This window comes from Euwallacea similis, chromosome 1, assembly GCF_039881205.1.
Source record: "Euwallacea similis isolate ESF13 chromosome 1, ESF131.1, whole genome shotgun sequence".
In the NCBI taxonomy this organism is placed as follows: domain Eukaryota; kingdom Metazoa; phylum Arthropoda; class Insecta; order Coleoptera; family Curculionidae; genus Euwallacea; species Euwallacea similis.
This window is the reverse complement of record NC_089609.1, coordinates 7,146,196-7,165,656: the sequence shown is the minus strand read 5'-3', so window position 1 is coordinate 7,165,656 and position 19,461 is coordinate 7,146,196. Positions and strand designations below refer to the sequence as shown.

The 19,461-nt window shown below is 33.9% G+C and overlaps 2 protein-coding genes across 3 annotated transcripts in view; one reads left to right on the top strand and one right to left on the bottom strand.

The window, feature by feature from the left end:
* Nucleotides 1-19,461, bottom strand: part of LOC136412049 (protein-L-histidine N-pros-methyltransferase) — a 210,724-nt gene that overhangs the window by 127,378 nt on the left and 63,885 nt on the right. The gene's annotated exons all lie outside the window — the stretch shown is intronic.
* Nucleotides 1-19,461, top strand: part of unc-13-4A (BAI1 associated protein 3) — a 59,038-nt gene that overhangs the window by 25,886 nt on the left and 13,691 nt on the right. The window contains exons 2-4 of the mRNA XM_066391216.1: nt 1,775-1,857; nt 4,782-5,075; nt 15,234-15,450. Coding sequence (XP_066247313.1) covers nt 1,787-1,857; nt 4,782-5,075; nt 15,234-15,450 — 582 coding nt within the window. The 5' untranslated portion in view covers nt 1,775-1,786. The remainder of the gene's footprint in view (nt 1-1,774; nt 1,858-4,781; nt 5,076-15,233; nt 15,451-19,461) is intronic.

Genomic DNA, 19,461 nt, shown 5'->3' with positions numbered 1-19,461 from the left:
ATAGGAAATGCACGAGTTATTAAATTATTTTCACACTTTCAAATAATGCTAAACTTCCGAACGGTACGAGTTACTAGGAAATAGTTTTTATTACTCCCTAAATAGAAAATTCGATTTTCCGCCCTTATTCATGGAAGGAAAATGCCATTTTACCTCCGGTCGGTATAGCAACAAAAGTAAAAAAGATTCTGTGTTAAACTTTATCAGGCATGACGTTGGCTAGTGCTTTTGGCTGAGCACTCGACGCTTTACTATCTCCTTCATCAACTTTTTCTTTTGACATTTATAAACTTTCGAAATCGGACTTGAAAGTTTTATTCTATAAAGTAATAGAAAAATCGTATAAGTGCATTAGATACTGTGGACGAAAGTGTGCACCCTTAGACCTCTTAGACTGTTAATTCTTTCCGCTTCGTGGTGGTTATCCAATAATATCCGAGAACAAAAAATTGTTAAATTTGATATTTGAAGGAAATCGGTATAGGGCGTTCTACCTTAAATATTATTAGAATTTAGAGACGAAGCGAAAACAAAACGTTATACACAATGTTGAATTTGATATTAAAAATTAAAATTTGTGGGTTTGTTCTGGTTCATGGCAGATCTGAATTAATATAAACTAATTTGGTTCAATAAATAAAACCAATAAACTAAATTTTTAATAAAACTTAATAACTATTGTGTTTATAAAGGGCATCCGACTAAGAATGATAAAGTAAAACATCAATCAATTACAGATAACTAGCAGCTTTCTATATATATATACATATAAGTATATATAGATATATATATCATCTTATAGATGTCATAAATGTTAATAAATTTGACAGATATCAAATGAAATATGTATTGGCCTTAAAAATCAGCATGGAGATGTAAAAATCAATTCACTCAAAGTTAAACCGCTTGGATGTTACGGCTTTTGAAAGTATAAAAAGTATCGAAAAGTATCTTGTCTGACCTAGCCGACTTAGAGAGATTACAATTACACGTCTCTTCGAAAAGCTCTTAGATGTCTAGAGAATAGGGTGGATCATATTATGTCGGACACCCTGTATAATATGTTACCTTCTATTTAAATATGGAACAACAGAATGTGCGTCGTTCGGTTATAAAATCACCTAAATTTGAATGTTTTTATTCTATTTAAATCATCTGTCCCTAAAGTTGCATTATATTGACAGTTTTTTCTTCTTTTGACACAGGTATTTCACCAACGTGTGTTAACATGTCTTTAATAATGGCAACTTAACGTGTGACCTTTTAACCAGTGGAAATAACTTTTGCGAGCGCGACGATAAAATCTTAGAACGTTTTTAATTATGGTAACAAAAATGGAACATGTGCTTCTACGGACATGTCATAAAACCATTTCTTATGTTGTCCGAACGTGGCAATTCAACAAGGTTTGGCACGCCTTTAACTAGGACAACTTGACTTTAGCTATCTTATTTCAAAAGCTACGGAATTTTACCAATCCCTATGACATGTAATGCTGTCATCAAAGGTGCATCATGCGTCGACTCAATCCGCTCATCTGTGACTTAAGGGGTCATAATGACGTCACTTTTTCCGATTTAGCCGTTATTGATAAGGGTATCTCTTATTTACAAAAAAGGACGTCAAAGCTATTAAAAAAAAAACGATGTTACATCCAGTTCTTTTAGATCATTGAACGTCACCTTTCTCGTAGTATCGTTGCTTTCACTATTTATAATATCTGCAAAACGTAACAATATTTTCATTACTAACGTTTTTTAATGTTTTTTTCCAGACATAGAAAACCATGAGTTTCTTCAACTCGCTATCTGAGTATGTCAGCAACAGCGTGGCAGGACTGTCGCTGAGCCCCAAGCGGTAAGTAGCATAAACTATCTCGCAAAAATAGTCGACACGCCACATTTTTCAGCCATTCTTGAGAGTTTATGTTTTGAAAACGCCATGGACCATTTTTATGAAGAAAAAGAGTTTGAATGTTCGTTTCTTCTAGAATCAATTACGAATACTAGATATGGATATGCATAGAATCACTCATCGTATTTAGAAATAAGAGAATATCAGTTGACGTTCTACACTTTTTTTGTGTCACTCTGTACCTATATGTTTCTATAATATTTCGAATAATAGAACTTGTTATATATAGAGTAGGTATAAAAATAGTCCGGAATTGTTTTTTTTAATAAAGCCACAGGGGTTAGACAATATGAAACGTTTTATTTAGTAATATAATCGACAACAGTGCGGAGGGTGGAGGGAAAGGAAACAACAAATATTTCCCGGGGCTTAATTCTATTAGGAAAATTTCCTGCCGGCGCTGAATACTCAACTTCAATTTGTAATGCCGTCATTTCTCATTTTTATTACGGGGGTACATTTAGCCCTCGTAAAGACAACATGGCCGTGGGCTTTAGAGTATCAACTCTTAAATTAAAATTAATTTCTTTTTATGGTTGAAAAAATAGCATTTTCAAGAAAATTGTAATTTGGCAATCCCGACAGCAGCAGCTGATTATTTTTGTAAATTTTAAGCAATGATGTAACATTAATTAATTAAAAAAATAAACAGATAAATTTTCTCGTTAACACTGACAATTCATAGAAAGTTAACGTTAGATATGAGATAGGTGGTTCATGTTGAAAAAACAGTAAAAGATCTGGAAAATCATAGAAAATATAAAATAATACATTATTTTATTTATCATTGTAAATATTATGCATTTTCATAAAAAATTTATATAGTTGCAAGAATCGATTTTCGATAGGCGGGGCACAACTCCAACTTTTTTAATGAATTAATGTAATTTTTACTTCAAAATCCAGTTTAACGTTTAATTCTGGATAAAAAAAATACGAAGATACATACCGGCTAAAGTTTACAACGTTCTAAAATATTTATAAATCGCTGCAATACCCTCGTGCAGTAATGTGTGAGAGAAAATAATGGCAACAAATAACTGATTTTTCCATTTAATATTCACATTTGTTTTATGTGAGCCTATAAAATCGGCAATGACTGGTTCTGAAACGCTGCACATAACGTAATGTTTATCAACCCATTGGGATGATATCGGTATGCATGAATTCACGAGAAGCATAGGTTTGATCATATTATACATAAAATGTTTCGACAACTATAAGAAATAATTTCCCTCAATCATAGCTATAGTGCCATTTTCACTGAAAATTGCATTTCTCTGGTTTCTTTTGTACGTTGATTTTGTAAGGCAGGGACTTGGCACGTTTCGAAGTAAAAAAAGAAATCGAAAAGTGTAAAACTTTCGTGAAATTTCCAAATACCTATATTGAGAGTCTGTGCATATTGTTACGGCGGCCGACCATAGTATGCATAGATATTGTTGTGGCGGGTGGCCGTTACAATATGTATGCTACATATGGTAAAGGGTATGGTAACCCAAGTAAAAATCGGTTTTTACCTGGGCTACAAGAAGCAAGTAAAAATCTCGTAATAGATTTTTTTGCCTATAGAAACAACTTTTGTGCATTTTTATTGTTATTTCCTTGAAAAATGCCCAATTCTGGTTTTTATTTGGCACGTTTTGTCAAATAATGTATTCAAGGTGTTCAATCACAAAACGTCAAATGTTCACCTTGAGATCTTTTTTGTTTTAAAATAAGCAAAGAGTATATCGAATTTCTTACAATATTTCTAACATTTGCCATGTTGCCCTTTTACATTTTAAACTGTGGTATCAAAAGTATTGAAAGTTTTTTAATTACATTAATCTAAGGATCTTGCGTGCCCATATTCGTCAAACCTATAATTTAAGTAACAATTTCCGTTCGTGCAACAAATGTCCTTAAAAACTATTTAGAACAATTGAATATAAATAAAGACAAATAATAAATTTGTTGTTCATCGTTTACGAAGAAGCCTTGTCACGAAAGCCATATAAACCTAGTAGTTTACGTCTACTTTCAGGGATTGAAACATCATTTTTGGCTTCAAGGTTCGCCCAATTTGTTACCAGCTGAATTCACCCTGGGATTTCAACTGTATACAGTAATCTAACTATTTTTATTTGCCTTTCGGGCCGGTTTCGACAATCCCTCCAGAAACTTTTCAGATAAAACTTTCGAATTCGTATTAACTAATTAAATATTTGCGTCAGATTTGCCGCTACTTCCGTCCCTTTTAATCTTCTTAAGAAAAATAGAGGAGAAAGTTTGGGAATTTCGAAATATAAATTACGATCCTTTTAAATACGCAGAAAATTTAAGCTTATAAGTAAAGCACTGTAATAAACAAGACAATATACACATTTGAAAACTGACGTATTACATGTGTAGGAGTTGGAAAATGACACGTTAACACAAACATTTCTAAGGCGACCTAAACATCTCTATTGGCAAATTTTGTGCAGAATTCCTGTAATACGATATTACTTTATTAATATTTAGCAGATAGGAATAAGAAAACATAATCATGTTTTCAAAACGACTTAAGATAAATCGTTCTTTTCCAAGGCCTTGCGTCAGGGCGCTATAACCAACGTCAATTTTCAAATAGCATTGACAGTAAAAGATACCCATGGTATTTCGAATGACACATCACATGGACAGTGCCAAATAACATTAACGGTGGCTGTCTTCTAATGAATTGCTTTGAAAATGTGACAGTATCTTATTATTCCAAAAACTCCGCCATTTTGATGAATTGTTATTATGTTTTTTAATTACATAAATTAATTCACAACGAAATTACACGTCTTTCATAAATAAAATAATTTGAAATAATGGTTGATTCATACAATAATTTCCAGGTTCTCTCTAAGTCGTACTGACACATCGGAAAGCTCTGCGGGAGTTTCGCCTGGTTCGCGTAGCAACTCGGGCGATAGCAACACTCCCGGCTTTCCTAAAGTGGTGCCAGCACCGGGAGCCTCAGCTCTAGTGCAACGCAGACGCAGTACCCTCGAAGCTTTGGTGCCCAACCCTCCAGTGCGTAGGCCCGGCTCCTTCCGAGTGCGCTCGCCCAAAACAACGCAAGATCGCCCTTCAAATTTTTGCTGTCGAAGGCAAAGCTGGCCTGAAATCGACCACCAAGTGAGGTCTGGGTAAGTTTACGATATATTTAACCAGTATTAGATTGACAGACGACATAAATGACATCTGTGAACAGAACTTTCAAAAAACTTAGTAGATTGTGAACTTCCTTGGAGAAGTTAGAGGCTTTAAAGTCGAGATTGTCGTTTTTTGGTCTCTGTCTCTTTGCATACAAAAGGGTTAAAGGACAATTAACCCGAGACGTTTGCGGTTGGCGAGCTTCTGGGAGGGCAGAGAAGGTCTATTTGCTCGCAGCGTCTGCCAGGAGAAATTTCAATTAATCGTCTCCCCGAATGGCTGTCGCTATTTAAACAAAACTTGGATTTAGGCACATTAGCCGGGTATGACTAAAAGCGAAATAGTCCTCGTTTCCTAATAAAACACCTACACGTGTGTATAAAACGTAATTAAACTAACTGCCATTCATTCCAGGGCATATTTGATACGATGGTGTCCGGAATCGATCCCGACACCCGTGACCGGTGTTAATAATGAGGACGGTCTGTATTGGACTCAGTGTCATCGGGGACATAGAGGAGAATGGAAAAATCTGCCGGTTATTGCTTATTTTCAAGGATGAAAGCCCAGACAAATGGAAGCCCTGGACAAACAGGTTGACTTTAAGGGTGTCTGGTTCAAGGCCAAATAAAGAAAATTCTACTTTCGGAAATTTTTTGTGGGTTGTTTAATCGAGTTTTTATTTACTCTTGAAGTCAGCGCGTGTCGGTCACGTTTCCATCTCTTGTTGGCCTTGTACATAGGTCCGCCGTTCTTAATAACATATCTCTGCGTTTGTAAATTTCATTTTGTACGAACATACAAGCGTACCCATAGGACAAGAATAAACGAAAAATTCCTACAAATTCAGGAAAATTGACAAAGAGGGACCAATCTGAACTCTTTTTGTCTTACATAAAAATCCCGCTTCCTTTTCCCTTCAATCACCCTGTTGGAGCATTTCCAGATCAATTTTTTTCTTTGCATTTTATGAGTGTTTATTTATGTATAGATGTAAGTGTTTTCGCAACAATGGCAGAAAGAATAAATAGCCGATAGTCTTTTCCTCTGTAAATGAAGATATGTCGTTGTGGATATCATTAAAATGAAACGTCCTGTCTGAATTTTTTTTTGTTAAAGAAGATAAACAAGTCATACAATTAGACGGGTAAAGTTGCACATTTTACTATACATATAGAGGGCGTCCTAGAAACATTGGTACGAATGAGTTTACCCGGCTGGCGGATAAAAGGCCAAAGCGATTCTGCTAGACTTGCCTCATACAAAAATTGCTTGTTTTCATTATACAGGGTGTCGCAGTAATTTTTTGAATTGGAGCAAATTGAGAATAAATGTCTCAATTTTTAATACGTAGAGTTAAAAGTGGTTCTCGAGGAGTTTTTGGGTACAACACATTTACTGAAAACATCCATTTGAATATTTTTACGAATTCTGATACCTTGAGTTATTCTCCATTAAAAAGATGTTCTATAAAAAAGCCCTATCTCTAACGGTTTCCAAAATATTTTCAATTAAGTGAATTTTCGGTCTGAAATTCATTTCAATCTCAAACATTAATGAGTATTTCGAAAATCGCTGGAAATAGGTATAGCAAGTATTTAACAGAAATAATCAATAGGAAATAGCGAATCTAAAAATTAAATAATATACAGGGTGCCTCCGAAAAAATGGTACAAATGATTGTTTGGTGTTAGAGAGTAAAATGTGGAGCGATTTTGTTAAGTTTTCAAATGTTAATTCTGTGTGTCAATTCAATTTCGCTTAACTCGTTGTCTGTCGGCTCTCTGTTCTTTTTCTGTGTTGAGCTGTCTTGTTGGGTGCTTGCTGAGTGATTATTCCTTGTATAATTCAACACTTATCGCGTCAAGCTCATGTTTTTAGTACGCAGCAAAATGTAAATTCTTGAATTAAATGTTAATGTATCTTATTGAATATTCTTAGGTTCGTATATTCGTAAAACGATATATTTTGTTGAATTGATAAAGTTTATTTCTTCCTTCTAGTTCTGTCTACATTTTAATTAAGTAGATGTGGTATTGAAATAAAGCTTAATTTGCATTTAGTAATTACTTTATTTACTTGAGGATTCCAAATTCTCGTGTTGGGAAAATACTCGTGTAATAGTATATTTAACGTAAGAAAATACTTAAAACAACAGGCCTTCCTTCAGTTGATCTCCTATTCTATTACATTCGATTGGTCCTATACTCTCAATTTAAATGAATTTACTTGATGTTAACTAAGGAAATTTATTTTATTTAGGTTTAGATATTCAAAACATGTATTCAGCTTTTCTTTGTGCTTCTGCCTGCGACGCTCGTTGGTTTCTCCACTGCATTCGCTGCATAAGTTTCTTTCTCATTCCTTCTTTAACTCTTTTTCTGTTTGTCATATTCTTGTTATAGTCTTCTTCGTTTAGTCGACCGTATCAAATGGTTAATCTATTCCGGCGTTTAACGGGTTTGTTTTGTTTAATCTCGGAGTGTGTCGAGCATTCTGATGACACTACTCTTTTTTGTATAGAGACATCTAAAGTTTCTCGTAATGAAAACTAGTGTCGCAAAATAAAGCAATAGTGTGGTAATGAAATACTGAATGAAACAATTTTTTGCTCAGTTTGCAAGTCATATGGATAAAACTTCAGTATTTCAATTCAGTAATCACTTGCTGACCATTGTACTGTGGAATGGTTTGATGAAATCTTCAGAAATAATAAATTGTGGTGGGCATTAGGTCCAGTAAAACAAATTGTGGATTTTAATATGTACATGTGAACCAGAATCATTTCTTAAATCCGATATAGCTTTTCAAAATACCTTTTTCATATACTTTCCCTGAATTGGATTGACAAGTAAATAGTTCTAACCAGTCTGTATAACAGTAATAATCAAACCAATTACAATGATGAGTATAATGCAAAAATAGTTCACGTGACGACCAATAATGGCAATATTCTAGACTAATAAATATCTACCAGTACGATTGGCTGTCTTAATCAGACCGATCGTAACAATTCATGGCCAATAAAACATACTTTTATTCCCTTAGTAGGATTTCTATGTCGTAATATCCCCGGATACTAAAAGATATCATTCGAAATTAAATGAAACGTCATACTCCTCCTGGAGGGTTTAGTGGTAAATACAATTTAATTAATGATCTAGAACTTGAATGAAAAGTTATTAATGCTCCCTTTTCACTAACGAAGTTATCCTTCTGCATGGGACCAAAGGGCAAATACTTGCACGCACATAAAACACGAGATATGTCATCATTTGTGGTCTATATTATGTAGGATAAGGTGCCCTAATTTGTCGCGAAAGAGGTCTCTAGTAAAGTATAAGGAATTGCCCTTATTTGCCTCTTTCGCTCTGGCGAATAACTTATTCTTCTTCGGAGGAGTTTTTGTTTTAGTTCCTGACTAAGTCAAAGGGTCGTTTTTGCTCGATGTATCTGTTTCCGATGGTCTCCAATGGGAGGTTCAACAATCACTCCAACTCCATTAAAAGTAAATTGGATGTTAAACTCTGAATTCGAAGGTTTATATGTTCGAAAGTTCGCCATTCAGCGAGTTTCTGAACAAGTTCTATAGGTGGAACAGGTGGAAGTTTCAGATGCTATAATGTGCTCATTATTCAGTAATCTTTCAGTCGATTATTGTTAGTATAAACTGGGAGTTTATCTTTGAAATTCACACGTTTGTACGCCAGATGTGAGTCTAATTTTATAACGTAAACGCCCGAAAAGTTTCTCAAATCATCAATTTAAATCAATCTATTTCCATATTGTTATTTGTGGTTTCAATTGAAGTCTTCAACTTGAGTTCGGCATGATAACGGATGAATATTATGTTTATCTTTGATTCATCAAGACATCAGGCAATAACTCAAGTGCAGATTTCAGGTCAAAAAAGGTTGACCTGAAATCCCCCTGGAGGCGGGTGAATCCCGTATCAGAAACGGAAAATTTCCAATTTCCGGGTTATTTCCCCTAGAAATCAAAATTGACATGTTCGGGTGTTTTCTTCTAAATCTACCAGGAGTCATAAAGTAGTTTGATCTTGTCGTTACACCACGGTGTATATAATTGAACCGGCCAACCCCTTTATTTTATTACTCATATAAGTCGTAGGACAATGAGATGACCATATTTCATTATCGAATCCTTTAAGATCTATGTTTAGAAATAGACATTTTACCTTATTTGTTGATATAGGAGTCCTTGTTAAGATCTTTAGGGACCCCCTGTGTATTTACAGAGCTAATCCCAACCTAACCAATACATATGAAGATAGTCCTAGAAGTATCCGATCTGACATATAGACGGCGATTTTTTGTAAAAAAATTGGCTATATTACAAACCTTACTACTGAACTAACTTAAAAAGGTTATATCTAAAATTTGAGCGTGCAACGTTGATTTGTGTTTGTTTTGGAGCCGTTTTTAATAAGCTCTTTTAGAGATTTTATGAACATGGAAAAAAATTGGTCATCGATACGTGATTGAATATGAGAAAGCTGTGCGTAAAATGGGTGTCGCGATTACTCACAATTGAACAAAAACAGTGCCGTGAGGATATTTTAAGGGAGTATTTAGCAAAGTTTTGTAGCAATAAATTCGACTTTTTGCGTCGATTCCTAATCATAGATGAGACACAGGTCTTTCATTTCACACCTGAGACGAAAGAACAGTCAAAACAATTAACTCAAAATGGAGAATCTGCTCCAAAGACGGCGTAAACCGTTCCATCTGCAGAAAAGGTGATGGCGTCAGTTTTTTGAGATGCATGTGGGATCATTTTTATTAACTGTCTCCCTAAAAAAAAACAATAAACGGAGAATATTATACAAATTCATTGTAGCGTTTGAGCGAAGAAATTAAGAAAAAGAGACCGCGTTTCGCGAAAAGGAAAGTCTTGTTTCATTAAGACAACGAACCAGTCCACACTTCGTCATCGAGATGGCCAAAATCAATCAACTTAGTTTCGAACTTTTTCCTCACCTATCTTACTCGTCAGATTTAGCCCCCCTCAAATTATTTTCTATTTCTAAACTTGAAAAAATGGCTCGATGGGAAAAAAAATGCCAATAATGGAGAAGTGGAGTCCGAGGTTGATGCCGATTTTGAAACATTCCAAGCTTCTTACTATAAACAGGGTACACAAGCCATAGAATATCGTTGGGAAAAGTACATATCTCAATCTCAAAGGAAACTATGTTGAGAAATAATGTAATATTTTCCAAAATTTGTCTTCCTTTAAGTATTAGGTCGAGCACTTCTGGGACTATCCTTGTACTTTGCAGATTAGCAAAAAAACCCAATGAAAATTCCCAAGAAATCAACCATGCGTTGTTCGCAGATAGTAAGATAATCGGTAAATTCATTTATAATGAAACATTAATATGAATGATAAAAAGAGGAGAAAAAGCCCACAAGGTATACATTCTCTTGCAAAAATTTGTTATCTTTAGATTCTGAAAATATCAATACTTTATGCATTAATAAGTGTACAGGGTCTCGAACGCAAAACAGAATACAAATAATAAACGAAGTTAAGATTTAGAAATTAAATGCTAAAAAGGCACTCCCTCAACGGATGACGGCAAAATAAGCGCAGGCACTAGGAAGTAACGTCGTTACATGACGAGAGCTTTTATTTACGTCACGCACTAAGTGGCAATTTCAGAAATTCCCTTGAAAAATGTTTCATATTGTGTCTGGCTTGCGGAGAAACTGAGAGTTAAGGAATCCTAAAAACTACGATTTTTATGGATTTTGCTTCCATAGTCTTATTACAAAAAAAATTCATACATGATGATCCAGCTGATGTTAATGTTCACACGCCAAATGACAGATAATATCACGACTTGAATTGTATGTGTAGAACCAAAAAAATTATTTGGAAATTCTTGTATTTTAAGAACACTTTACTGTCTAAAGTGTTCAAAGTAAACCTTGTTTGTTTCTCACTCTTTTTTAAATTAAACGTCCAGCCAGTGATTGGTCGACATATTTATTAGCTTAAATTAATTTTTTTTCATTTTCGTTATTTACTTCTTCGTTTACATTTATGTGCTTCATTTAATTAGAAAACTTGTCACTTTTTCCATTTAATATTCAAGTTGAGTGCAATACGCGGTTTTAAAAATATTTAAAGATATTTTGACCGCAGTGATACTTCTTTGATGTGAGGTGTTGAACTCTCTGCATATAAAAAAAAACTTGAAGGAACCATTTTGCGGGCTCGTCTATGGACGAATTTCCCGAAACGTTTACAATAATAGAATTTATGCGTCACATTTGACTGTTCGGCTCTTAGCAGACAACATGTTACATTGTGATGTTTTATAGTATTTTTCCGCAAATTTAACTTAGTAGTGTCCTCTGTGTTGATTATAGAGATTGTGGGATACTAGCAGACAAACTTAGAAAAATTGTTCAGCACCATCAAACTATACTTGTGGTTTTTATTTTTTGATGACTAGGAGGGTTCTTAGGAAGATCTTTTTTTCACGACGAAAATTTTCAAAAGACATCTAACTTGATGTTTTGTTAGCTGGATAGAGTAGGATTGATTGAAGCACTATGGGATATAATTATCGGAATTGAGAGCTGTCTATGGTTTATCCTGCTAGTTGTTGAATCCTTGCACCCGACTAATATCTCTTTGTTTCGTTGTTAATTTTTTCCTATATTTATACAGTCCTGCTATTCATTTTGTACGGCACGTTCTGTCCTTTTTTTTAACATTATAAAAATGTCATTGCTGCAGCGATCCTATTTTATCTTGCTTTCCAGCATCCCGTTGATCAAGGATTTTGAAGGTAAGATTCCGAAAAAGGTACTAGATGGTCAAAAAAAGGTAAGTGAGGAGTAACACATCTGCTTCTGCCAATGATTAAGAGAACGCTTCTAATTTGCCACTTATCGTATTGACCATTATGCATGGAAAACGATAGATAAATTAGATATTATTTTTCGATAATCGATACAAACACGAGGAGGAACCGCAATGCTGTACTTTATTATTCCTCGGGTATTCTGCCACTTATTTTTCTGCTTTGTCTCAACATATAACAGTCGCTTGAGACTGTGTTCTCCGAAATAAACTTCGAAGAAAACTCTTTCAAAAATGTGGCAAGCAAAGAGCATCAAGCAGTAAGGTTCTTTTTAGATTCAACGAACAACTTAGCCAATCCTGCCAACTGTTTTTTAGAGAAATCAAATACTTGCAAAGTGCTCCAACCCAACAGTGACTTAAAGTTTTCAAAGTTCGAAACCCATTTGTCATTTGAATAGTTTATATTAAACCCTTGGAACCATCAAAGGGTTTAATTGAACTCTTAACGTCCCTAAAATTTATTATGAAGGTTGAAGCGCCACCCGAAAGTTCTGAATTTATCTTCGGTTCGATTAAATCGTTATACGAAAGTATCAACGGAAATGTCTAGAATTTCGAGTTTAGAAATCACACTTTTACCGTCATCCGATTTACTTTTATTGTTAGACCCATTTCTCAAGCACATCATGAATTCAAAATCATCATCGTCCGAGGAGTCACAATTAGTCTGACTTGACAGGGTTTTAGATTTAAAAATGAATGTTCGAATGTTTTTTTGTAATCATGGCACCTTTTGAATCTTATCATTTCAATGTTTTCATAAATATGTGACGAACAGTGGTAAAATCGAAAAAGAAGAAGAGTTTACAAGATAGAGGACAACATGGCAGCATTTAGCTACTGAAGAAGATGATTTACAGAAGAAGTATTACAGAATTAATAACGTGTTCCACAATTTTTATTTGAACTCTGAGTTTCAAGTATCTATATTTCGGCTTATTGTCAGATTTATTAGCAAGATGGTTTGTTGAAGCTGATTGAGACATCGTCGAGATCCAAAACAATCTAGCCAATCTCCCAATCCAATTTGGGTTCCCGGCGGTAAATTTTTCCCTCTTATTGAATTTTTTGTGGAACTTGAATGAGAATAAAAGGGAGATTACTCAGTCTATTACTTCACCATCTTTGATAATATCCATCGCGAATGTAATCGAAATGCGAAGAAGGAATTTCCTTGGACCAACACATTTTAGAAAAAGCATCTTAGACTATAATTTGTCAAAATAATGTTATGCTGTTTACTTCCCTATTTTAACTTTCTTCATAATTAATTTATTTCCCTTCTGTGTATCTCCCTCCGGTGGTCCTTTTGTTTTTTTTTCGTTTACCTCTAGGGTAAATTATTCAAGTTTTACAAAGTAACAACTAGCGCAATAAAGAGAGAACAAAATTGCAATCGCCGTTGAAATAACTGTAGATTTTGTGATCGTATCATCACTGATTTGTTTCTGGCTATATCCCAACGTTATGAATTTTTAAAATCTGTTATTATCTTCAAACAGAGTTTGATCTAACAAAAAACTATTGCGTATACGGGTTATTCCCCCAACTCGTTCATTAAAAGTTTATTAGGATCTAACAGTAATACAAATTTGAAAATTTGGAGTTAAGTTAACTTCGACGTGTACTATTTTAAAAAATTATTTTTAACTTCTTGTCACTTCCGGTTTAACCGGAAATAGCAGTCAGTTTGCTTATTTCAAATGGGACTTTCAGTATATTATTTTATTTGTAGATTCAACACAATATTTGAGACACATTTTCTATATAATGTCCTATACTTAGCCCTTACCATTTTTGAAATATTTGACCTTGAATTAAAGACAAAAAAAAAGTGAATGGAAAAATACATAACAATTATTATTATTTATTTATTTTTGTTTATTTCATTATTTATTTTTCCATGGTCAACTACGTAAAGAGCAAAAATTTACCAAAATTAATATGTACTACTAGTTTCACATAAAACTTAATTATTTCAAAAATCATTTGGAATAGGTATAAGTAACCCTGATACAGTTCGATAAAGAATTAGATTTTGTGGCTGATGCTGCTTAAAGTGATAGGGTGTCGCATTTAAAAAAATAGACTTCTGCAACTTCAAAAATGTGAATGTTAGGGGCTAAATTTTGGACACCTTATATAATACCAAGTTATATAAAAAGCAAAAGTGTAAATTTAAGACTATGTATTGATATTCTGCAGAATATGAAGATTATGTCTTTAATAATTGCAGAGATATGCAATTTTAAAATTGGTCATAACGGAGGCACATTATTAATTAAAGATCAAATATCTCAAAACTGGCAAGGACTAAGAATAAGACATTGTGCAGGAAATGTGTCTCAAATATTACGTAAAATGTAAAGATAAAATAATATACTAGGGATCCTATTTGCAATAAGCAAGTTGACATCTATTTCCGGTTAAACCGGAAATAGCAGGAAGTTGAAAATATTTTTTTTAAATAGTACACGTCGAAGTTAACTTCAAAATTTAAAATTCGTATCACTTTTAGATCATAGTAAACTTTTAATGAACGGGTTGAATGAATAATCCTGTATAGGTTGATTAGTGTACTTACAACTTTAAGGATCTCAGTAGTTATTATCGAATTTAAGACATCCTCCTGGTTCTTCCATGCCACCCTTTGAAGTATATTTGAACATCTTAAATGCGGAAGCACTAATTATGCAGTGCCAAAAATTAAGTTAGAATTAGGAAATTAATGCTCAATCCACTAGAAAGTTCTCATTAAAACTTGTTGAAACGTAAAAAGCTATGCAAATGCTATCAAACTTGCAGTTGCAATAATATAAAACGCCATTTACTCTTATTCGTGCCAGAAGTTTCCGGAACTTCAAAATGTGCTGGCAAAAGATAACATTTAAATAATATCTCCTGTGCCGAGGGCTGCTGCAAATACGCGTTTAGAGCAAAGAATCTAGGGCGAAACCACCACCCTGTGGCAAAAAGTGCAAAAAAGATATACGTCGAACAATACTGTTTTAATTAACCCGTACTCAACTCTTCTATAAACAAACCCAATTAAACAGTAACTAACCGAAATTAAAACATATTATAATTGACTCCCACTATATCTGTGGAGTTTCAAACTCGACCAACAAAGGACGAAGTGAAAATTGCGTTTCGAGTTGCTCGGTACATAGCTAATAAGCGAAACATTTTAACAACGCAACCCTGAAACTTTCCCTATTAATCTAACGCAATTCTCTTTTAACCTATTGCAGGGTACAAGAAATAGATGGGTCCTACTTCGAAAGCTTCACTGCCTTGGCCTGGAAACAGGAGAATCAGAGACAAAGCGTCTTGAGAAATGCAGAAATTGTGGCTTCGGAGGCTCCTCTCCCCGAGCACGACTTGGGAATCAACCCCATCGATTACGCCCCCCAACAAAATGAGAAGGAGAAGCTCTATGTAGAGATGCTTTATACCATTGCCAATACTGTGAGTATGGGTATAACTATGTTCGAGGAACTAATATTCGTTCTTGGAGCATAAAAAACGCAGGTTATTATAATTATGAAATTATATATAATTTGCAATATGACACAAATGCACGGCACCGCTTAATTAAAAAAATCACGTGCAAAAATTACCTAATTTTAAATTGTTAGTTAACATATTAGGGCATGCGCACTTTACAGCAAGTGCACACGTAACAGTTCCGATGGATTTTTTTTTGCTTCAAGGCAAATGCGTTGCTTTAAATGGGCACTGTGCGTTATCAAAAACTTAAAGCTATGTGATGACGTATCCTATTTGCAGCATTTAAATCTGTTGACCAACAGAATAATCGCGTAAGCGGAGGGCCATCAGTCAACTTGCGTAAACTTTAAATTTGCATAAACCACACGATTGTGACTCTTATCTTATCTTAGAATACTTTGCCTTCGAAAACTCTCAAAACATTTGATAACGTCTATCGCAAGTGTAGACTAAATAAATTTCTTTAGATCATGACTTTTTCAACATCCTATGTTTCAGAAATGAAACGATTCCGAACATATATTTATTCGCACTTTTTTTCTTATTTCAGCCCACGGAAGATGCCCTTAAATTCCTAGTGTTAAAAACATTGTTTCTAGTGATGTTTTTCAAAAAACAGTATCGCTCTATTTTCTTATTCGAATGAAAACTTATAATTTTGCACACTGTCTTCGGAGTTCCGTTAGAGGTGAATCATATTCCCGCGCGGGTACAACAAGAACTCAAGTGCAGGTCAAGAAGTGCATCGCTATTCTCAACTCTCACTACAAAGCCCTCTCCAATTGGTACTAGTAAGCTCTCTTCCCACGTTTTCAAGACGATCGGTTCTAGAAAAGCTCAAACCCTTCAGTTTGTCATTAAACTAATCAGTCTCTTCGAACCAATTAAAATGTAAATATTTTTTGCGATACATATCGGGACTACGTTCTGTAGAAAGAAACCTTAACCACATTTTAAAAGCATTCAATAGCGATCCTCATTCCATATGCAGATACAACTCTGGCCCGGTTTTTCAAACTCGAGGTAACTTTTCCAGCAAGATAATTGCCATGGAAACGGCAAAATGAGAGCAGAGCATTAGTCAATTTCTTCATTTCCATAAAAGCTGAGCCTTAAACACCTAATTATATGACGTATCACTTATTGAACTATCACACAGGTAAAAATACGTTCGTAAAATGGTTTCTTGTGTGAAACACAGGTCAATACCTGAAAGATATCCTTAATCCTTTCGTAGTTTTCAACTTGTCGAAGACTAGTACACAACTGCAGGGCTCTGGATAATGAAAACTTTAAGTTATTTATAGTTAGAAATCAAACTGATAAACGTATAGATCTTTCAATGAAGTTCATGAAATTGAATTGTATCTTAACTTGATAGATTTAATAAGTTAATTAGAGAATCAATTAATGTAATTAATAATTTAGATTGTTTTGAAATCGATTATGACAATAGCTTACTGACTCAACTGAAAACCAGCATTAGTTTGAAACATGAAATGCATGTTTTGGCGAACTAAATAATAAACAGACCATGAGCGTTACTGACACATCAAAGGGAGTAAATTTATATTAAAACTAAAGATAGTTTATTATCGCATCAACCAAAACTCAGCGTCAAATAACCTTTTAGTCCATGAAATGAAACGAGTCAAATATAAGTGTCGGCCAGATTAATGGAAAATCCCAGCCTGATATAAACTAATTCCTGTAGGAGGTATCTCTAAATGTTCTACACAGTGAATCTTTCGCTATTAAATTGAATATAAGAACTCTTAGAAGCTCAGATTCTTTTATATTAAACTGAGAGGTTTTTTATCGAAGAAAATAATTTGTGTAATTTCTTAGTTACCTTAATTTACCAAAATTAAACTTAAGAAAATATGTTTCGAGATATTTATGATGATACTATCTTAAAATCATCTTACCTGAATTCCCTTGACTGTGTGTTAACGCATTTTAACATTTTTATCTCCAGTGTTGCTTTCTACCTACTTGCACTTTTATTACCTCTAGTTGATCCTTAAGTGAAAGGAAATTCTCTCAGGGAAATAATTGCTTATGGAGTTTCATATAGTGCTTTCTGATTTAATTTGAAAAATGTAGCTACATTCATTATTTCTGTTGTAAAGAAAATTGGGTCTACACCGAAAACACGTAAATTGAGGCTTCCAGAATGGCGTTTAAAATTGGCGTTCTTTGTAATGTGGATTTCACCCCACTACCCAGCTCACTCGGCTCAAAAATCTTTAATTGCATGCTTCATCTTAAGGGATATCTGTTAAAGGTCTGAAAAATTCTGATTCAACTGTATATATTAAGAAACTTGGAATTGGTCCATTCATTTTCAATTTAGAATCCGAAAAAAACTTTAAGGAATTTATTGCTGAGCCACTAGATATTCGCTAACCGAATTTTATTTTATTTATACAACATAATCAGTATTTTTAAAACCTTTAAAACCACGTATTGTGTATAAATTCTACTTCACGAGAGGATGTATTATTTAAAATTTTTAAGCTGGATTAGCTGGGGTAGGATGGTGAAATACTCATTATAAGGGACATAAATTTTAAAGATCTTCACGATTAAAATTGATGTATTTTTGAGCTAGATCTAATTTTCCTTACTAATAGAACTATTTAGTGGAAGTAACTTTTACATTATGAGCATTATATTATTGCTCCTTAAAGTCGATTTATAATGCTACAACAGTAATCGTCACGGTTAGATGTATGGGATAAGCTCTATGTTCATTGAAAGTTTATCTGTATAAATTTTACGAATAATCTATAAATATACATTTTTCCATTTTCTTAGTAATTATGTTAGTTTTTACCTTTCACTGCTGCTAAGAATCAGCCTCCATATTTTACAATATTTATTATTTGGTGAATAGTTTATGTTTTACTAAAAATCAACGCCGATAATATCGACAGAATTATTTATAGCAGCCATCAATTTTTCAATCCCTAATTAGATATTGAGTTATCGACACATATATTTTCGATTATTCGCTTAATTAGTTTAACGATTACTAATTTATTATATCTACATCGCAATTATCTCAATATCGTTACTTAACATCGATCGCTATCAGTAGGAGTGGATGTAGTACATACAAAACTCCCTGTACGAAACACTTTTCACGATCCCTAAAAGACAATCCAATATATATAAAAAGCAACCTGCATGAAAATCCGCCAACTCGTCCTCGTTATTCTCCAATCATTCCAAAAACGTTACCCAAGTTTGATGGACCTGGAAAGCTTCAGGACATCGGGAGCTAACTTTCCCATAAACTTTAAATGGAAAAACTTAAAAGAAAAAAACTGGAAACATTGTCCTAGGAAAAAGGATCTTTGATAATGCCTGGTTTAAGTTAAAGAGCAGTTTTATCATCCCAGGAACTTTAGTAAAAGCTGATAATGGCAACGTGGTTTTGATTATCTAATTAGGTAATACTTTCGATGCTATCTTACTATTTTTTTCGACGAATAAAGGCATTGCCACTTCTCAGTTTAAGAAGCAACAGATAAACTCATAGAAAGTTCAGTTCGCCTTCGCATCTTTGATCAATTGAGATCGAAGTAGTGCCGATAGATTTCGAAAAATTCTGTTTGTACTCATAATTTAATTACGTATTTGATTTACGGGTATTATTCAACAGTGCGATCGCTGCTTCAAGCTGGTGTGCAAGGTAAGAAAATTTAAAACAAAACAAACATTTAAACACTATAATGGCGGATACACTCTTGCTATCTGTTACGCTTTTTATATTAAATCATAACTCTTCAAAGAATGTACGTATTTCTTTGCATTCCGAAATCCTGAAACAACACACGTAGTCGCCATGGAAATGCAAAGACATCAGTACAATTCAGCTGCTAGCTGTGCGTAATACTATTACATAACAGTATGAAACTTCGTTACATAGCACCTGCTGTAATTGCTGATATTCTGCTATAG